Source organism: Sorex araneus, chromosome 1 (assembly GCF_027595985.1).
Source record: "Sorex araneus isolate mSorAra2 chromosome 1, mSorAra2.pri, whole genome shotgun sequence".
In the NCBI taxonomy this organism is placed as follows: domain Eukaryota; kingdom Metazoa; phylum Chordata; class Mammalia; order Eulipotyphla; family Soricidae; genus Sorex; species Sorex araneus.
The window spans coordinates 22,709,607-22,730,317 of record NC_073302.1 but is presented as its reverse complement, the minus strand read 5'-3'; the positions used below and the strand labels follow the sequence as shown (position 1 = coordinate 22,730,317).

Sequence of the window (20,711 nt, the reverse complement as noted above, 5' to 3'; positions counted from 1 at the left end):
TGGGGCTGGAGGGATCGTGCACTTGCCTTGTACAAGGTCATCCTGGGTTTGATCCCTGGTACCCCGTATGGTCCCCTGAGCCCACTGAGAGTGATCCCTGAGCGCAGAGTCAAGTGTAGGCTCTGAATAGCATTGGGTTGGACTAAAAACAAAAACGAAAAACTTCTAGATTAGAGTCAGAGACAGAGTACACGAGTTATGGAGCTTGCCTTGTCGGTCCCTGCCCACTGCCCCCACTACACCCCCATCCCCAGCACTCAAATTGTCTCCTGATCATTGATGGGAGTGACCCCTGAACAGAGAGTTGGGAGTGGCCATTAAGCACTACAGGGTGTGGTCCCAAAACAAAAAAATTCAAGTTTATATGATTTTGTTAGTTTCATTATGTTAAGGAAATATACCACTGTCCTCCAGTTGTTCATGGATTTGCTCGAGCGAGCACCAGTAACGTCTCCATTGTGAGACTTGTTACTGTTTTTGTCATATCCAGTACGCCACGGGTAGCTTGCCAGGCTCTGCCATGCAGGCAAGATAGTCTCAGTAGCTTGCAGGGCTCTCCGAGAGGGTTGGAGGAATCAAACCCGGGTCGGCCATGTGCAAGGCAAGTGCCCTACTTGAGGGCCTGAGATTTGTTGTAAATATACCAGCAAAATGGGATTAGGAGGATAGAGAAATGAAAACAAACAACTTAATAATCATTGAAAATAGGAGATTGATTTGGGGCTGGAGCAATAGCACAGTGGGTAGGGAGTTTACCTTGCACGAGGTCGACCCGGGTTCGATTCCCAGCATCCCATATGGTCCCCTGAGCACCGCCAGGGGTGATTCCTGAGTGCAGAGCCAGGAGTAACCCCTGTGCATCGCCGGGTGTGACCCAAAAAGAAAATAGGAGATTGATTTATGGCTTCATGAGTTCATTAGACTCATGCTTATATTTTTGTATGTATTTGAGATTTTCCCTAATAATTGTTTTTTAAATTACTTTTTGTTCCTGTTTAATATTAAAATTTTTGCTTTCCTTTTTTAATAAACATGGTCTAGCTACTCTGAAGCTGGATATGGATTAGTCAGTCTTGTCCTACTGTAAGATAGGGTCACTAGGGGGCATACAACATAGTTATTTATATTGATTTTTTTTAACAAAAGTAAATATACATATATATATATATTCACACACATATATACATACATTTTTGGTTTTAGTGTTTGGGCTATACCTGGCATTGCTGAGGGATAACTCCTGACTCATTGCTTAGGAGGTGCTCCTAGGGGTGCCCTGAGGATCAGGTGCTGGGGATCAAATGCAGAACTAGAAGTACATGAAGTACTTGAAGTATTAGAAGTACCAGAAGTACCTGGCATAGCACATGAAGCATGAAGCATGTGCTCCAAGCTGTTCAACTATCCATCTCCCAAATCCTCAGTGCTGCTTTTTTTTTTTTATTTAGGCTTATAGTAAAAGGGAAATGCTATAATGCTGTTTTTGTTCATTTGTTCTCTGCAGTAGAAGCAGCTGGAGGAAAGGCCTTACCCTGTGTCGTTGATGTGAGAGATGAACAACAGATCAGCAGCGCGGTGGAAATGGCAGTGGAGAAATTTGGAGGTAGTGCCTGAATTCTGAAACAGCTCCTGAATCTTGGGAAAATAGAAGTGTAGCTATACTTTTAAGTTTTTAAGACTTTTTTTTCCCTCTGAGTCTTTGGTGTAGAGCCAGAAATGAGTGCTTCCTCAAAGAGAAACAAAGCTCAAAAAAACCAAAAAAACAAAAACCACCTGTTTCTCTTCCCTTTCCTGAGACTCCCCTAGTGCCTGTCCATCCACTGCCACCCCCTCCCCAAAGGATCCTTTATCTTTTAAAACCCCACCTTCCTCTATTTAAATCTTTTCTTGAAACCAGTTCCCTGACTTTATCCACTAATCCAAAGTCTCATTTTTTCTCTGAGTTCTTTTTTTTGCTTTTTGGGTCACACCCAGCGATGCTCAGGGGTTACTCCTGGCTTTGCACTCAGGAATTACTCCTGGCAGTGCTTGGGGGACCATATGGGATGCCGGGGATTGAACCCAGGTCTGCCGCATGCAAGGCAAACGCCCTACCGGCTCCGGCCCCTCCTCTGAGTTCTTGAAGTGTTCCTTTGATTTTTTTTCCCTTACACACTGTTCTGTGTTGTTGTTTTTCCCCTCCTTTCCCAATCACTTCATCAGCTCCTAGAAGGCGGTTGGAGGTTGAGCTCAGGCACTGCCATTATTATAGGAAGGCACCTAGCGGCATCCAAATCCCGTACAAAGCATTATCACTCTCCTCCCACCTAATAGGCAAGAGTTCACATGTACGTAGGAGGTCTTTAGGCCACAGGGAAATAAGGTACTGCCCCAGTGCTAGGAGGCTTTGTTTGCCAACAGCCTCGGTGCAGAGCACTGTGTCCCACTGCACTGGAGCGTGGAGCTTTTGGGTCAAGTGAAGTCTCTTTAAATCCAAAAATTTTACCAACAGCTGGAAACCTTTCCCAAGATGATGTGAATGCTCATTTAAAAGAGAAGATAGAATGCAAAGTTAATATTTTGTTTTGTCTGCTTTTTTACTACTTGTTTTTTTTTTTTCTTTTTTATTACTTGTGCCACAAAAGTGGAGGAGAGAAGGGAGGAATCATATTAATGTCAAAGGCTTTTCTCTAAAATGACCTCACCTGCCCAACCAACTGATCATCATTGGCAGGATTTAGCTTAAAAGTTTATTCTGGGTGCTGGAGTGATAGTACAGTGGGTAGGGTGTTTGCCTTGCACGCGGCCGATCCAGGTTCGATTCCCAACATCCCATATTGTCCCCTAGGGCTGGAGTGATAGCACAGTGGGTAGGGCGTTTGTCTTGCACACAACCGACCTGGTTTGATTCCCAGCATCCCATATGGTCCCCTGAGCAACACCATGAGTAATTCCTGAGTGCAGAGCCAGGAGTCAGCCCTGTGCATCGCTGGGTGTGACCCCAAAAGCAAAAATAAATAAATAAATAAAAATAAAATCTTGTTCTGGGGGCTGGAGTGATAGCATGGCAGATACGGCGTTTGCCTTGCATATAGCCTACCTGGGTTCAATCCTTGGCATCCCACATGTCCCCTGAGCACTGCCAGAAGTAATTCCTAAGTGCAGAACCAGGAGAACCCCTGAGTATCACTGGCTGTGACCACCAAAAAGCAAAAGTAAAATAAAATAATAATTTTTAAAAATAAATAAAAGTTTATTATTTTTTCTCTTTTCTTTTTTTTTTGGAGAGGGGTTGTTGGTCTACACCTGGTGGTGCTCAGGGCCTACTCAGGCTCTGTGCTCAGGGATCACTCCTGACAGTGCGTGGGAGCCCGTATATGTGCTGGGGATTGAACCTGGGTCAGCCACATACCACACGCACGACCTTACCTGCTGTACTATCTTGTGGGCCCCAGATATTCCTATTTAAAGAGGAATTTGGAGGGGAAAGTGGACGGGGTCTGCTGGAGCTTTTTCCTTTCCTCTCCATATAATGTGAGTTATGTTTGTTGATTCATTTTGCATGTTAACTGACAGTGAGCTTGCCCTTCTTGGAGAATGATGCCAGGATGTCCGGAAGGGTTGCCGCTCTCAGTATCTGAGGGCTTCATCAGTCTATACTTCTGTCCCATTGTATCTGTCCATCTTTCTTTCTCTTGTGTTTGTGAGTATCATTCCTGGGAGCTTAGACACTGACCGAGTCGTCCGTGGGTTGCATTGGTGTTTTGTAGGTTACTCGGATCATCTGAATTGTTTGTGAGCCACTTGGGGTTCTGCTATGTTGAGTCAGTGTTTATGTATATATACTTTATTATAACTTTAACATTAATAGAAAGTTGATTCTTTGTCAATAGGAATTGATATTTTGGTGAACAATGCCAGTGCGATTAGTTTGACCAACACGTTGGAAACGCCTACGAAGAGAGTGGATTTGATGATGAATGTCAACACCAGAGGCACTTACCTTACGTAAGTTAGTTGTAAGTTAAAGAGTTCTTGGGGGGGCTACAGCGATAGCACAGCAGGTAGAGCAATTGCCTTGCATGCAGCCAACCTGGGTTCAATTCCCAGCATCCCATATGGTGCCCTGAGCACAGAGCCAGGAGTAACCCCTGTGCATCACCGGGTGTGACCCAAAAAGAAAAAAAAAAGTTGTTGGGAAGAAGCTGCAGTGTTTCCTCTGAGAACTGGTTATAAATAGATTTGTACTAGATTAGCAGTCTAGTTTAAAATTTCCCTATATCAGATATAATCAATTATTGTAAATCACATTGGCTTAAAAAAAAAAAGCCAATAACAATCTACCTAAGTCTACTTAAGAGGTCACAACCCCCCAGCCCCCGTCTGGGTGTAGTCCCCACAAAAATAACAACAATATCCACAGACATAGCAAATCTAGTCAGTTATTTCATAAAGGCCTGAAAGCATTTCTAGACAGTGGGTAGTATCCAAAGTATAGTTTTATATTCAAACTCCTTCCTTTTCTCTGTATGTTTAATAAAGACTAAAGTGTAGCTCAAACATGTTCAAATATGTGCCTAAGTAAATACACATATGCAGACTGTGTCTTCCAATTGCTCAAAGCCAGCAGCCGTGTCTCTTTCCTCAGAAAAACACTTGGCTTTTGTTTATATAAATAACAGAAGCTCATTATGAATCACATTTTAATGGAACTGACAAATATACCATCTCGGTTAAAATGAGAAAAAATATAGAAGACAGATGGGAAAGCACTTTATTATCCTGGTCTGCTCCAGATTGCTTCCAAGCACCTTTCTTCATTTGTCCATTTGCTTTTATGTTTATTGGCCTGAGGGTTTTTATCATTTTTCATGGAAAGCTATGGACACCTCAACATAGAACTTCTCTGCCCCAAAAGAATCTTTTACGTTTCTACATCCTGTGTAAACACAGGACAGGGTCTTAGGATCTTGGTCTTTGAGTTTGGCTCTTAGTAGGGTTGAAATCCCTGTGCAAGTAGTGTAATCTCCTCCGGCCTCTTTCTTCCCTTCTAAAATGGGGATGACATGGAGCTAGAGCGACAGTACAGCATGTAGAGTATTTGCCTTGCATGAAACTGACCTGTGTTCCATCCCTGGTATTGCATATGGTGCTCTGAGCACTATCCGGTGTGTAAACTCCAGGTGGTTAGGGAGCCCCTGTGGCTCGTCTTGCACCACCTGTGTTCGGTGGTCTCAAGCGGCTTCCCCACCCAGGACGGCCAATGCCATGGGCAGACGAAGGAAGAAGCGAGGGGCAGGCTGGTTGGTGATCAGTTGCAATTTATTCTACTCTACCCACACGCCTACTCCAGTCTCACCTAAGCCCCGCATTCTAGTCTCACACTGACCCTCATTCCCGTCTCCTCCTGTCTCTCCCGCTCATCTATCCACGTTCCCTCTCGCAGCCGCACCTCTCGTCTCTCCAAGCACCTGCTCCTGCATTCTTCCCCTGCATTCTTCTCCCTCTGACCTCCTTGCTAGTCTCTCCACGCTCCCTCTTGCTGCCCTGGTCTCTCTCTGTCTCTCACCAACTCCCCAGCATTGGGGGTAGACACCACACCCCCGGGTAGCACAATCAGCCTATCAAAAGCTCTTCCAGCTCAAGGAAGGGAAATACCACCTAGGGGTGTTTCTCCTCTTCTTCATCCAATAACTTAATTAACATCTTAATTCTGCTTCTTTTTTTATATTTATTTATTTTTTTATGATTGAATCACCGTGAGAACAGTTACAAAGCTCTCAGGTTTAAGTCTCAGTCATACAATGATCGAACACCCATCCCTTCACCAGTGCACATGTTCCCCCACCAAGAACCCCAGTATACCTCTCATCCCACCCCCTCACCCTGCCTGTGTAGCTGATGATTTTCACTCTACACTCTAATTTGATTGCATTCAGTGTTTCAATAGAAAACTCACTATTATTATTTGGAATTTCCCCCCAACAATCAGACCTGCTGAAAAGGTCTGATTGATAATTATCAAATTATCATTTGATAATTTATTTTCTATTGCTGATAATGAAGAGCATATTAGGTCACATGGCCCTAATAGTGGCCACGTGGTTTTGGATTTCTGGTATTTTAGTAATTAAGTCCAGAGAAATTTCTGCCAGAAGCTTCTGGGTTCCAAGATTGGTTGGTTTGCCTCCAGGATTATGGCCGTTCAGGAGCGGAGAGCTGTTCATGGGCCTTAATTCTGCTTCTTAATATTAGTTATTTTGTATGAACACAGCAACAGATACATTGAGCTTGTAGGGTGGCTCTCCTGGGGACATCTCACTATAGATCTCAGACTACAGTGCTCAGGCTAGATTAATCTTTCCTAACCTTAGCAGGGTCCTAATCTAGATATTACTTTTTGGATCATGACACAATTTGTCCATGACCATGCTCTTAACTTAGAGTTAAGTATTATGGCGCTTTGGCCTGGCTCATTTCAATGCCAGGGTAGCTCACAGCTTACCCTGGGTCCATCCAGTCCCTCGTCGGGACCCTGCTTTTGGGGTGCTAGAAACTAAGGGCAACTGAGGCTTAAATTGAGAGAAAAGATGCCCAGGAGTGAATATCATTTGGAGTCAGTTAACTCCCAAGTTACAAAAGCATAGCATTAACTGTCTTCCTGTGTCCATACAAAACGGACATTGGGACATTGCTCTGAATTAACTATGCAAAGGACTTAAGGAGAAGAGAAAAACAATATTTACAAGGCAACAGAGTCTGATCAGGAGGCAAAGGTAATTGACAGGCTGGGGGAGCAATCACCAAACCCAGGCTCCCTGCAGCCAGAGAGGAAGGGCAAGCCAATGTTATCCTGCAGTCAGGAGTGATCCCTGAGCACAGAGCCAGGAGTAACGCCTGAGCACAGTTGGGTGTGGCCCCAAACCTGAAAATAAATAAAATGCGGATGGTAAAGAAGTATAGGGCAGGAAAGATATAGCTCAGCCAGGGAGGTTCATGTAAATCACGAAGTACCAGGACCAAATTCGCCCCCTAGTGGCACATGGTCCTTGAATACCTCCAGGGTTACCTTGGCCCACGGTGACCTGCATTGCCACCAAGCTTTTGTCTGGCCCAGTTGACTTGAGTTCCCTAGGCCCCTGATCACTGCTTGGGAAACTGCACCCCTCCCCTCCCCAACCCCTTCCCCAAAAGAGGCATGTTATGAGATTGGTTGTCAAAGTTAAATGTGAAATTTGTTAGGTTCAGCCTGCACTTGACCAGCCTCTCATCCAGACCTGCACTTCAGTCTGGTTTTGCTCTCACCTGACTTCTTGTCTATTTTTAATTGGTTGATTCGAATTATTATTTTTGCAGTGAGGGGGATTGAACCCAGGGTCTCACGCATGCAAGGCAAGTGCTCTGCTGCTGAGTTTCAGCCCAGGCCCTTCTTATTAGTCGGCTACATTGAAAATTTCACCAGGGGCCCCGGGGATACGGCTCAGCAGGGTGGAGCCTGTGCCCAGCAGACCGCTCCGTGACACCCACGGCTTTCTCTGCACTGCGCGTGTCGCCCTGGAGACTCCAGAGCACCACTGGGCTGACTCTGGTGGCCTCCAGCACCACGCACCTGAGCACTGAACCTGTAGGCCCACAAGGATGAACAGTGAAGGAGATGGTCCAGCGCCACCCAGCTCCCTGCCACGACAGCTGGGGTGACCCCGATAAAAATATTTTATTAGGGCCGGAGCGATAGCACAGCGGGTAGGGCGTTTGCCTTGCACGCGGCCGACCCGGGTTCGATCCCCGGCATCCCATATGGTCCCCCAAGCACCGCCAGGAGTAATTCCTGAGTGCAAAGCCAGGAGTAACCCCTGAGCATCGCTGGGTGTGACCCAAAAAGCAAAAAAAAAAAAACAAACAAACAAACAAACAAACAAAAAAATATTTTATTAGTTGCCACCATTAGAAAGAGGGGGAGATTTACGGGGTGGGGGGGGGGAAACTCAGATTTATGATCTCCGTTTAATACTCTGGGAAATCTGGGCAGCTACATAGCCAGCAATTATCATTCACAGCCCAGGGGAAGCATTTCTACTGCTTTTTTTCCGAGCTCGGGAGACAGGCTCAAAATTGGCCATTTGTCACTCCGTTTGCTCTGTTCTCTTTTCTTTCTTAGTTTTGCCAGGACATGGAGTCCAGGGCCTCAAACAGTGCAACATGTGCCTTACTGTTGAGCCCTGCCTCCCCTCTCCTCCCCCACCCTCTGCCCTCCTTTCCCTCCCTGCCCTCCCCTTCCCCTTCCCCCTCCCACTCCCCTCTGCCCTCCTCCTCCTTTCCTTATTTCCTTTGCTTCATCTCTTTTCCCTTTCCCTCTCCCTTCTTCTTTCCCTTTCCTCCCCTTTCTCCCTTTCCCTCTCCCTGTTCTTCTGCACACCGTGCTCAGGGGACCTATAGGGCACTCCCGGCAATCAGCTTAAGGATGTGGTGCTGTTCAGGCCCTACGGTGCCAGGGGTTATTCAGGCCTAAGGGGGCTTTTGGGGTCCTTCCAGGCGACACTTGGCAATGTACAGATGACCGTGTTGCATTGGGGATTGAACTGGGTTTGGGCACGTGCAGCGCATGTGCCCTCACGCCAGTACTAGCTCCCCAGTTCTGTGGAGCCATATTTTTCTTACATTGCAGAAGGAAATAAACTCTTCCTCTTTCTTATCCACGTCTCGGTCCTAAGTGGGATGAGTCCTGGGGATCGGGCTCAGCAGTAACGCTTGCCTCGTGTGTATGAGGCCCTGGGTTCTGTTTCTAGAACCATGTGGTCCCCCAGTCTCCTAGGCAGGAGTAGTTTCCTAATGTGGCCTGGAAAACAAAAAGAAAAGGAAATGGAAGAAGGAGGCTTATTCCAAGAGGGTCCCGTGATCAAGTAAACCGAGTCAGTCAGAATTCTCTTGTTTGTAGGTGTGGGCATATTTCTTTCTTCTTTCTTTTGGAAGAAGCCACACACTGGAGTTGGAGTGAGGTGGGGGACACATCCATGGTGCTCAGGACTTGCTCCTGGCTCTGTGCTCAGGGATCATTCCTGGTGGGATTTGGAGGACCACATGGGGCCCGGGGATCGAACCCTGGTCAGCTGTGTGTAAAACAAGTGCCTTCCCCACTGGACTGTCTTTCCAGCCCAGACCTGAGTTTTTCTAAAGACAAATAGCTTACTTATACAGTGAGAGTAATACTGTCAAAGTAATACTGATTCTAGAGACATTGCATATTGGTATAAATTAAACTTGAAGAGTATTGGAAGTTTGTTTTTTAATTAATTTTGGGGGTCACAGGTGGCAGTGTGTGAGACTTACTCCCTGCTCTACGCTTGAGATCACTTCTGGTAGTGTCGTGGATTGAACCCAGACCTACTACTGCGTGCAAAGCATACACTCAGCCCTTTGAACTATCTCTGGGACTTTTATATACTTGTTTGGTTTTTTTGGTGAGGGTGGGGGAAGCAGAAGTAGCTCAATGATGGAGCACATGCTCTGTCTATACAGTGCCCTGGGTTTGATTATACACACACACACACACACACACACACTCCAGTTTCATTGTAACAGGACTCTACTAAGATGAAATAAATCACTTGTAATCTAATAATAGCGAGTTTGTTTAATGTATTAATATATGCATTGCTCTAAGTATCTCATTTCTATAATCTCATTTAATACCTAATCAATCCTCTATTAGCAGATATTACCAACGTTTACACACAAGAAAACTGAAAATTAGAATGCTATAAATTTTTGCCCAAGGTCACTCAGTGAGTGACGGAAGGAAGCACTGAGCTCAGATCTTGAACACCCATGGTCTATACCATCGTCAGGGCTGAAGTTTGTGTGTGTGTGTGTGTGTCTGTCTGTCTGTCTGTCTATGTCTGTGTGTGTGTGCGCGCCCACATGTGCTGAGAACAGAAAACTTGGAAAGTTAAGTTTGAAAGCCTAAACCTCTATTGAATTTCATGTAAATGTGCCAAGGATTTGATTGTTTTCATTAAGGAGATTAGGTAGTCGGACCATTAAGCAAAAATTCAAAGGATGAAAATTCCTTTTCCTGTCTTCATCCTAAACAGGTGAAAATAGACTAACAAGTCTATTTTCAAGTGTACTGTAGAGATTATGGTCCGCTTAGTTGCTCCATAGTAGTTTAAAATTTAACTTGCAAGAGAGCCATTAACTGTGTGTTCATTTGCTTCCAGGTCTAAAGCATGTATTCCTTACTTGAAAAAGAGTAAAGTTGCTCATATTCTCAATCTCAGTCCACCACTGAACCTGAATCCACTGTGGTTCAAACAGCACTGTGGTGAGTACTATGCTGAAGCTATGGTTTTTTTGCTTAAATTTTCTGGTATCAAAAATAAGTGATGTAATCACAATTTATACATAGCAATCAGTATCAAATTTACTGGGTGAAATCATGAGCATCTTGAAAATTAAATTGCTGGTCCTTTACCCAATTGAAAAAACTAAGGTATAGTTTATTTCATATGATGCACAGATCTTAATGGTTCAGTTTGATGAAGTTTGACAATAGAAACATCTGTAGAATCAACCCAAATCAATAGATGGGTTTTCAGTTGTCCCAAAAGAACTCCCTCATAAGTTCCAATGGGTATGTGCTATTATATTTTCATTATGTTATATTACATCATAATATATTTGTTTTGTTTGTTTTGGGTAGTGCTCAGGGCTTACTCTTGGCTATGTGTTCAGGGATCATTCCTGGAGAGGTTTGGGGAACTATATGGGATGCCGGGGATCGAACCTGGGTCCACTGCATACAAGACAAGTGCCCTTCCCTACTGTACTATCTCTCTGGCCCCTGTATTATGTTTTTAATATTTTTCTATATCTAACTTATTATTTAATAAAAAGTGACTAAAAGTTGCTAAATAGTTTGCCTTTCACAGGCAATGGACGATTTTATGTGAGTATGCTTATAAGATTTATGTTTTGGTGCCTCCTTTAAAATAGTTGCATCAACAAATGGTCAAGGGCAGAACTGGAAAGTTGGTCCACAGACTGAGTCTGTGTCAGTCCACGGACCGAGTGTTATTCCCAGTCCCTTTCTCACACCCACCCTTCTCCCCATCTCCTTGGAAATCTCAGTTTTACAATCCAAGGCCATTGCTCAATCCTGTTCATTCTCCTGGATGATCTCACTTCCCAGCTAATTAGAGAAATAATTGTTTCTTCATCTTTGCCATTTCTTTCAGCTTATACTATTGCTAAATATGGCATGTCTATGTGTGTGCTTGGTATGGCAGAAGAATTTAGAGGTGAAATTGCAGTCAACGCTTTATGGCCCAGGACAGGTATGTGCTTAAAACAGGTTTGTGTGCCAGGGCCAAGTACAACAATCATCACAAGGCCCTAAGCTTGATACCAGGTGGCGTGTGTCCCCTTATCCCTCTCTCTCCTTCCCTCCCTTTCTGCCTCTCTCTCCCTCTGCCTTTCCCTCTCTCTCTCCCTCCTCCTGCTTGGAGATTGGTCCCAGTGCTCCCCGGTAACTGTCTGGTGCCAGGGATGGAACCCGGGTCTCCTGCATGTGAAGCATCCACTCAGCCCCCTGAGCTCTCTCTGGCTTCAAAACAGAACCCTTGATGTAAAAGATATTAGATAGAGAATACTTTAAAAATTAGCCCCAAATGAAAGCACTGAACTCTTTTTAAAATCTATACCTTGGGAATGGGGAATTTTGGAAGCAATTAAATTCTAAAGGGCTCATATGGGCTGGAGCAATAGCACAGCGGGTAGGGCGCTTGCCTTGCACGCGGCCAACCCAGGCTGACCCAGGTTCGAATCCCAGCATCCCATATGGTCCCCTGAGCATCGCCAGGGGTAATTCCTGAGTGTAGAACCAGGAGTAACCCCTGTGCATTTCTGGGTGTGACCCAAAAAGCAAAAAAAAATAAAATAAAATAAAAAAAATAAAGGGCTCATATGATCTTGGGACGTTGGGAAAGAAACATTCTAACAGTCACATCTGGGGGCAGCTATAATTTTAGGTGGTATTTTGTTTGTTTTGGGACCACACCCAGTGGTGCTCAGTGTTTACTCCTGGCTGTATGCTCAGGGATCACTCCTGGAGGTGCTCAGGGGACCGTAAGGGTATAGGGGATTGAACCTAGGTCAGCCACATGCAAGGCAAGTGTCCTACCTTCGGCAGTGTTGCTCTAGCCCAACATGGTATGTTTTTATGAAAGGTTCTAAAGTTCCGTTTGGTATTGTGGCATACAAAAGTATTTTTCAATATTAAAATTATAGATAACTACCTTTGTAAACTTTCTTATAGATTCTGATAACTTTGTGTGCACTCACATAAATAATAATAATAATGATTATTATTTATTATTTAAACTTCCTTCCCAGTTAATTCACCCTCAGTTTCTTTCTCTCATTCTTTTCCTGTGCTCAGTACTCCTCCCTTCTCCACTCTTCCTCCCAATCTTCCACTAGGAGATTTCACTTGATTTTCTTGAGAGCACAGTAATCTTTTTAAAAATGTTGGGACCAGAAAGATAATACAGGGCTTAAGTTTCTTGGTTTGAATGTGGTCAACTCAGTAAACTCCCTGGCACTGAATATAGTCCCTGAGTCCCTCCAGGTGTGATCCCTGAGCACAGAACCAGGAGTAAGTTCTGCCAGGTGTGCCTCCCACCTCCTCATTCCCCCCCCACCAAAAAAAAAAAAAAAACAACCTTGGTTGTGTATTTAGTTTTGCTGAAATTTCATTGCAACAAGGCACTCATTTATAATATCTAGCATAGCGGTTGGGCGTTTGCCTTTCACGCGGCCGACCCAAGTTTGATTCCTCCGCCCCTCTCAGAGAACCCGGCAAGCTACCGAGAGTATCGAGCCCTCGAGACAGAGCCTGGCAAGCTCCCTGTGCGTATTGGATATGCCAAAAACAGTAATACTAAGTCTCAATGAGAGACATTACTGGTGCCCGCTCGAACAAATCGATGAGCAATGGGATGACAGTGACAGTGACAGTTTATCATATTTCTAAAATCTGACTTGTTCTATCCATTTTGTAAAATGTATTTGGGATGGGGCTGGAGTGATAGCACAGCAGGTAGGGCTTTTGCCTTGCACGCGGCTGACCCGGGTTAGATTCCCAGCATCCCGAGCACTGCCAGGAGTAATTCCTGAGTGCATGAACCAGGAATAACCCCTGTGCATCGCCGGGTGTGACCCCAAAAAGAAAAAAAAAGTATTAGGGATTTCATCATTTTTATTCTTGCTTTCAATGTGATTTGTATTTTCTCCTTTCACATCGAAGTATATATTAAAAACTGTACACATTTATCTATTTAAGCATACCAGCAAACAGCTCTCCTGTTAATACTAAAAATATTTTTTAGCAGATTCTCTGATGTTTTTCAGGTTGAAAGTTTTTATCACAATTGTGGTAATTAAGTCTTTCTCTTTAGGCATATTCTTAATTTCTTTTCCATGTCTTACTAAATTAGCTAATGTGTTTGGAACAGTTTCGAATATAAATAGTGTTAGCAGGCGTATTTCTTGGCAATGCTAAAATGCTTTTGTTTTTATCATAAAATATATGCCGGGGATATAGCACAGCAGTAGAGTAGCTTGCTTTGCTATAAAAATAAAGCAAGAAAAAGTGACATAAGTATTTAAATTTATTTATTTTTAAAATTTAATCACCATGAATTATAAGGTTACAAAGTTATTCATGTTTGGGTTTCAGGCATACAATGTTCCAACACCAGTCCTTTCACTAGTGTCTACTTCCCTTCTCCAGTGTCCCCAGTTTCCCTCACCCTGTTCTCCGAAAGCCTGCCTGTATGGCAGGAACTTTTATCTTACTCTTTTTTCTTTTTAGGCACTGTGGTTTGACATACTGTTACTACTAGGATATTAGGCATATCACTTGACATCTTTCAGCACCCGGTCCTTGTCCAGAGTAACTACTTCCCTCTATTATTGTCATAGTGGTCCCTTCCCTGGCCTACCCCCTCGTCCCCCGGAGTGGCAAGCTTCCTACTAATGCACTTCGTCTCTGTTGCCTTTGGGAAGCAGTTATGCCCCTACTGTGTCTCTTTATATCCTGCATATGAGTATGTTTGTCCTACATATTCTGTGTTTGTCCCTCTTCCTCTGGCTCCTTTCATTCAGCATGATATTCTCCAGATCCATCCTTGTAACAGCAAATTGTATGATTTCATCTTTTCTTATGGCCAGGTAGTATTTAATAGTGTAAGTGTACCATAATTTCTTTATCCCGTCCTCTGTTCTTGGGCACTTCGGTTGTTTCCAGATTTTTGCTATTGTGAATAATGCTGCAATAAACATAGGAGTTCAAATGTCTTTTCTGCATCTTTTCTGCATTTTTTGATTCGTTGGGGGTATAATCTCAGGAGTGAAATTACTGGGTCATATGGAAGTTTAATTCCTGTTTTTTTGAGGAATGTCCATATTGTTTTCCAAAAATGGCTAGACCAGTCAGCATTCCCACCAGCAGTGCATGAAGGTCCATTTTTACTCTGCATCCATGTCGATACTGGTTGTTTTTTCTTTTCACCTTTTTTTACCTGACCAGTGATATTCAGAGGTTACACCTTGCTTTGAACTCAGGAATTACTTCTGAGGGTGCTCAGGGGACCATATGGGATACTGGGGATTGAATCTTTGCATGCAAGGGCAAATGCCCTACCCACTATGCTATCTCTCTGGCCTTGTTCTTTTTGAAGAGTGCTAGTCTCTCTGGTGTGAGGTGATATCTCATTGTTTTGATTGTATTTCCCTGATGATTAGTGATATATAGCATATTTGGTTTTGTTTTGGGGCCACACCCAGCTATGCTTTGGGCTTATTCCTGGTCCTGCACTCAGGGAACAGTCCTGGCAGGGCATGGGGGACCACATGGGATGCAGGGGATCAAACTTGGGTCACTTGCATTTAAGGCAAGTGCCCTACCCACTATTACTATCTGCTCAGTCCCATATAGAACATTTTTCCATATACCCTTTGGCCATTTGTATTTCTTCCTTGAAGAATTTTCTGTTCATCTCTTCTTCCCATTTATTGATGGGGTTATATATATTTTTCCTTGTAAAATTTTATCAGTGCTTTATATATCTTGGATATTAACCCTTTATTGGGTGACTAGTGAGCAAAAATAATTTCTTCCAGTCTGTGTGCTGTCTTTGTATTCTGGTTATTGATTCCTTTGAGGTGCAGATGCTTCTTAATTTAATGTAGAGTCATTTGTTTATCTTTGCTTCCACTTGCCTGGTCAGTGACGCTTCTTCCTTTAAGATCCCTCCAGCGGCGAGCTGGAACGATGGTACAGCAGGTAGGGCACTTGCTTTGCATGCGGCCCACCTGGGTTTGATTCCGGCATCCCATATATTCCCCCAAGCACTGCCAGGAGTGATTCTCAGTGCAGAAGCCAAGAGTACCCCTGAGTACTGCCAGTAGAATTCCCAAAGATGCCTCTGACGTCAGTGTCATGGAGAATTCTGCTTATGCTTTCCTCTGTGCCGTATGGATTCAGCTCTGATATTGAGATCTTTAATCTACTTTGATTTGACTTTTTGGTACCTGGCATTAGGAAGAGGTCTGAGTTCACTTTTTTGTATGTGGCAGGAAATTGTCCTCACTGCACACACCACTTGTTAAAGAAGCTTTCCTTGCTCCACTTCTTTTTTTTTTTTTTTAACTCCTTTATCAAAGATTAACTGACCATATTCTTTAAGGTCGGTCTCAGGACTTTTGAGTCTATTCCATTAATCTGAGTCTGTCTTTATTCCAGCACCATGCACTTTTAATTACTACTGCTTTGTACTGCAGTTTGAAGTCAGGGAGAGTGATGCCTTCCATCTTCTTTTCTCCTTGAGGATTGCTTTGACTATTGGTGATGGTGGGTGAGGGTAATTGTTTCATAAGAATCTCAGGAATGTTTGGTCTATTTCTTTGAAAAATGTCATGGGTATCTTTATAGGAACTGCATTGAATCTGTTACGTGCTTTGGGGAAGATATGTGTATTTTTAATAAAATAGCCTGGCAAGCTACCCATGGCATATTGGATATGCCAAAAACAGTAACAATAAGTCTCACAATAAGAGATGTTACTGGTGCCCACCCGAACAAATCAGTGAGCAACGGGATGACAATGGCAGTGATATTTACCTATTTAAAATACATATAAAATGGGCTGGAGTGATAATACAATGGGTAGGGCATTTGCCTTGCACGTGGCTTGATCCTCGGCGTCTCAAATTGTCCCCTAAGCACCACCAGGAGTAATTCCTGAGTGCAGAGTCAGAAGTAATCCCTGAGCATCACCAGGTGTGACTCAGAAAGCCAAAATAAATCACTGTCACTGTCACTGTCATCCCGTTGCTCATTGATTCGTTCGGGCAGCAGTAACATCTCTCAGTGAGAGATCTCATTCCCCTGAGCCTGAAAGAGCCTCCAATTGTTGGGAAAGACAAGTAAGGAGAGGCTGCTAAAATCTCAGGGCTGAGTGTAATAGAGACGTTACTGGTGCCCACTCAAGTAAATCGACAAACAATGGGATGACAGTGATACAGTACGTGGGGGGCATATGAAATTCCAGGGATTGAACCGGATTGGCCGTAGCAAGAACCTTACCCACTGTACTATCACTTCAGCCCTGGCTTTTTGGTTTTGTTTTTCTTTTTATTTTGTGTGTTTTTAAATTTTGTTATTGGGCCACAATCTGGTGCTCAGGGGCTGCTCCCAGTGACAACTATGCATTGCAGGGGACCAAACCTGGGCTTTCTGCAAAGAAAGCATATGCCCAGCTTTGGGTTTTCAATCTCTAGTAGCTATATAGATATTTTTTATTGAATCACTATGGTATACAGTTACAAAGCTTTCATGTTTGAGTTTCAGTCATACAATGATTGAACACCCATCCCTCCCCCATTGCACATTTTTCACCACGAATGTCCCCAGTATATCCCCTTACCCCTTTCCATCCCAGCCCTCCTCCTGCTTCTGTGGCAGACAGTTTCCCCCATACTCTCTCCCTACTTTTTGGCGTTATGGTTTGCCATACAGATACTGAGAGACTATCACGTTTGGTCCTTTATCTACTTTCAGCACACTTCTCCCATCCCAAACAATCCCTCCAACCATCATTGAGTTAGTGATCCCTTCTCTATTCCAGCTGTCTTCTCCCCAGCTCATGAGGCAGGCTTCCAAACATGGAGCAGTATTCCTGGCCCTTGTGTCTACTGTCCTTGGGTGGCAGTTTCCTGTTATTTTATATTCCACAAATGAGTGCAGTCATTCTATGTCTGTCCCTCTCTTTCTGACTCGTTTCACTTAGCATGATACTCTCCATGACATCCACTTATAAGCAAATTTCATGACTTCATCTTTCCTATCAGTAGTAGCTATATTCTTAATTCTTTTTCTTGCCATGTTGAAAATCCAGTTAATTTATCTCATAGAATTTCTAACTTTCTAGATCTTTTTGACTCATTCTTTTATGGAATTTAAATATTCTTGTATGTCTGCTTGCCTTTCTTTCTGCCTGTCTTTCTCTTTCTTTCATTTGTTCTTTGTTTATATGTTCATTTGTTTTCTGGCAACACCCGACTGCCCACGTACTCCTGACTCTGTGCTCAGAGATCACTCATGGTGGTGCTCGGGGGACCATATGGGTTGCCGGGGGTCAACCCCATGTATGCCATGTGTGAGGCAAACACCCAACCCACTGTACTATCAATCCAGCCCCTATTCCCATATCTTTTTTTCTTTTTTGGGTCACACCCAGCAATGTTCAGGGGTTACTCCTGGCTTTGCACTCAGGAGTCCTCCTGGCGGTGCTCAGGGCACCATATGGGATGCTGGGAATCAAACCCGGGTCGGCCGCGTGCAAGGCAAATGCCCTCCCCACCGGCTGTGCTATCGCTGCAGCTCTATTCCCATATCTTCAAGGGCAGATTTCATATACACATTCATTCCTACCTTTCTTATCAACCTGTCACTCAACAGATATATACTGGGCCTTGTGGCAGATACTATACAGGGCATTGGAGAGGATGCCTTTGGCCTTTTCACCTGATCGATTACTATGTTGATAGGAGTCAACTGTTCAAAGCATATTTAATTCATGTTTTTGCATTATAGCCATAGGGTTACACCTCCTTCTGATTGAAGTAGACTTTGATTTACGGCATTATTTTGGTTTTAGTTGTGCACCACAATGATTCAGCATTTGTATACCTTGAGAAATAATGATCACAGTAAGTCAGTTTGCCATTTTGGCCGCTCTCAATTTATAATACAGTAGTATTGATTAGAGTTCCATGCTATTTATTATCTGAGACTCTTGAATGGAATTGTCACATGTAGCAATATGAAATCTATTTAGAATTCTGCTCTGGGAACAAATGAGGGCTCTCTTTTCATCTTCGCTCTCTGTCTGGCGTCTGCTCAAGAGGGGTATTTCCTTAGGTCCAAGTAGTAATGAGCTGTCCAGTTATCATACCTAAGGTGTTAAATCTGAGCAGAAGATGTGAATGGGATTTTATGGAGAAATGGGAGTTGTTGAAAAATGTAACTTAGGAGTGGTAGAACAGCAGGTAGGGCACTTTGCACGTGACTGACCTGGGTTTGATCCCAGTTCCCTACATGTTCCCTCTAGGCCCTCCAGGAGTGATCTCTGAGCATAGAGCCAGGAGTAAACCAGGAGCTCCCAAACCAATAAGTATATATATTATAATAAATATTAGCCTGGATGGGGCTGGAGTGATAGCACAGCGGGTAGGACGTTTGCCTTGCATGCGGCCAACCCGGGTTCTATTCCCAGCATCCCATATGGTCCCCCGAGCACCGCCAGGGGTAATTCCTGAGTGCAGAGCCAAGAGTGACCCCTGTGCATCGCTGGGCATGACCCAAAAAGCAAAATAAATAAATAAATATTAGCCTGGAATGATAATTTGGTTGATCGGGTGCTTGCCTTGCATGTGGTTGACTGGGTTTGATCCCCAGCACCATGTATGGTCCCTTGAGCTGCCAAGAGTGATCCCTAAGCACGGAGCCAGGAGTAAGCCCCGAACACTGCTGGGCATGCCCTCCCCCCAAAAAACATATAGCTTGTAGAAAAATGTAGCTCTTGTAACCATCCACTCTCTCTGATGATAGTTGACAGATTTCTTCTCTTCTAAGATTTCTAAGAATCAAAATTTTTTCCTGGTCAGTGTTTGGGGCCAAATCTAGTGGTGGTCAGGGGCTATTCTTGGCTTTGTGCTCAGGGGACATTCCTGACTGTGCTTGGAGGACTCTGTGTGGGGCAGGGAACACAGCCAGGGTCAACAGCATGCAGGGCAGATGCCTGAACATCCTTACCTCTCTGACCCCTGAGAATCAATTGAAGACATTTCTTCCGCAGTTTAACAAGATACTTTTCTTCCCCCGCCATGAAGCCTCAGATTATCTCTTTCACATTTTCCTCATATTTCTGTAGCAGGCATAGCTTGTTTTAAGACTTTCTGAACAGGGGCTGGAGAGAGAATCAGTGGGCAGGGCATTTGCTTTGCATGCAGCCAATCCAGGTTCAGTTCCTTGCACTACTTCTGGTCACCAAGCCTCACCAGGAATGACCCCTGAGTGCAAAGCCCTGAGCACAGCCAAGGGTGGCGGGTGGGGGGGGGGGGAATTCTGAAGGGTAATATTCTTTGTAATGGAGCAAAGAATGAGAGTGAAAAAGGTACTTGTAAACTGTTTTTCAAACTCCATGTCAGGACTCATTGGAGAATCATGAAATCAATTTAGTTAGGCATAAACTCAATTTGGTGTATTGTGAAATTGATTTACTGGGTAGCTACCAGAATTTTGTTGTTTTGTTTTATTTATGATGGAATAAAATAAGAGAATATTAGCATTACACAAGCTAAGGGTTGATATTCATAAGCTTTTGTTTCCTATATAAATACCATATATAAATAAAATATACCTTTGAAAGTGTGTATATCACATATGTAAAAAGTGTTATTTTTGACCACAGACATGAGAGATTTAAAAGCTCATTCTTTTATGTGTCTCTCTTTCCCACTTCTTTTGTCTCTCAGCCTTTCTTAACCTTACACTCCTTCCACCACTGTCATCACTGTTTCTAAAGTTGACAGTGAGAGTCTGTCGGTTAGGAAGGAAGCTATTTGAGACAATAAAGGCCTAACAAAATTTTACTTCTCTGTACCTCTCTTATGGTCTAGTCATTCATCTCCCAAACATTTTTATATGCTAAGTCATAATTCTCTGGACTATTTATTTATTGTGCTTTCAACAGATAATTTATTAAGTGTTGGTAGCATTACGATGAGTATGATACGGTCCTTACCCTCAAAATATGCCATTTTGTGTGGGGTTTTGAAATAGTTTTTTTTATCAGTGCATTTTGCCTTTCTCTCCTCACTTCCATACCCCTAAGCTTCGTTCTTCCTGACAAAGTTAGAAGAAATCTAGTGTAACTATGAAAACTTCAGGTGTATTTTTATATAACAAATAGTTATTGCACACCAGTTATATGCCAAGCTCTGTTCTAATTGCTTAAGGTACATCAGCAAACACAACAGACAAGAATCTCTACCCTTATGGAACTTAACAGTCTAATTGGGAAATACATAATGGAAAATTAATATAATGAATAATAAAATATACAGTATGCTAGAAGGTAATAATGCTATGGGAAAAATAAAGCAAGGTA

The 20,711-nt window shown here is 43.5% G+C and overlaps 1 protein-coding gene across 1 annotated transcript in view; it reads left to right on the top strand.

The window, feature by feature from the left end:
- HSDL2 (hydroxysteroid dehydrogenase like 2) overlaps window positions 1–20,711 on the top strand; it is a 71,518-nt gene that overhangs the window by 15,782 nt on the left and 35,025 nt on the right. The window contains exons 3-6 of the mRNA XM_055123653.1: window positions 1,505–1,603; window positions 3,873–3,987; window positions 10,197–10,300; window positions 11,214–11,312. Coding sequence (XP_054979628.1) covers window positions 1,505–1,603; window positions 3,873–3,987; window positions 10,197–10,300; window positions 11,214–11,312 — 417 coding nt within the window. The remainder of the gene's footprint in view (window positions 1–1,504; window positions 1,604–3,872; window positions 3,988–10,196; window positions 10,301–11,213; window positions 11,313–20,711) is intronic.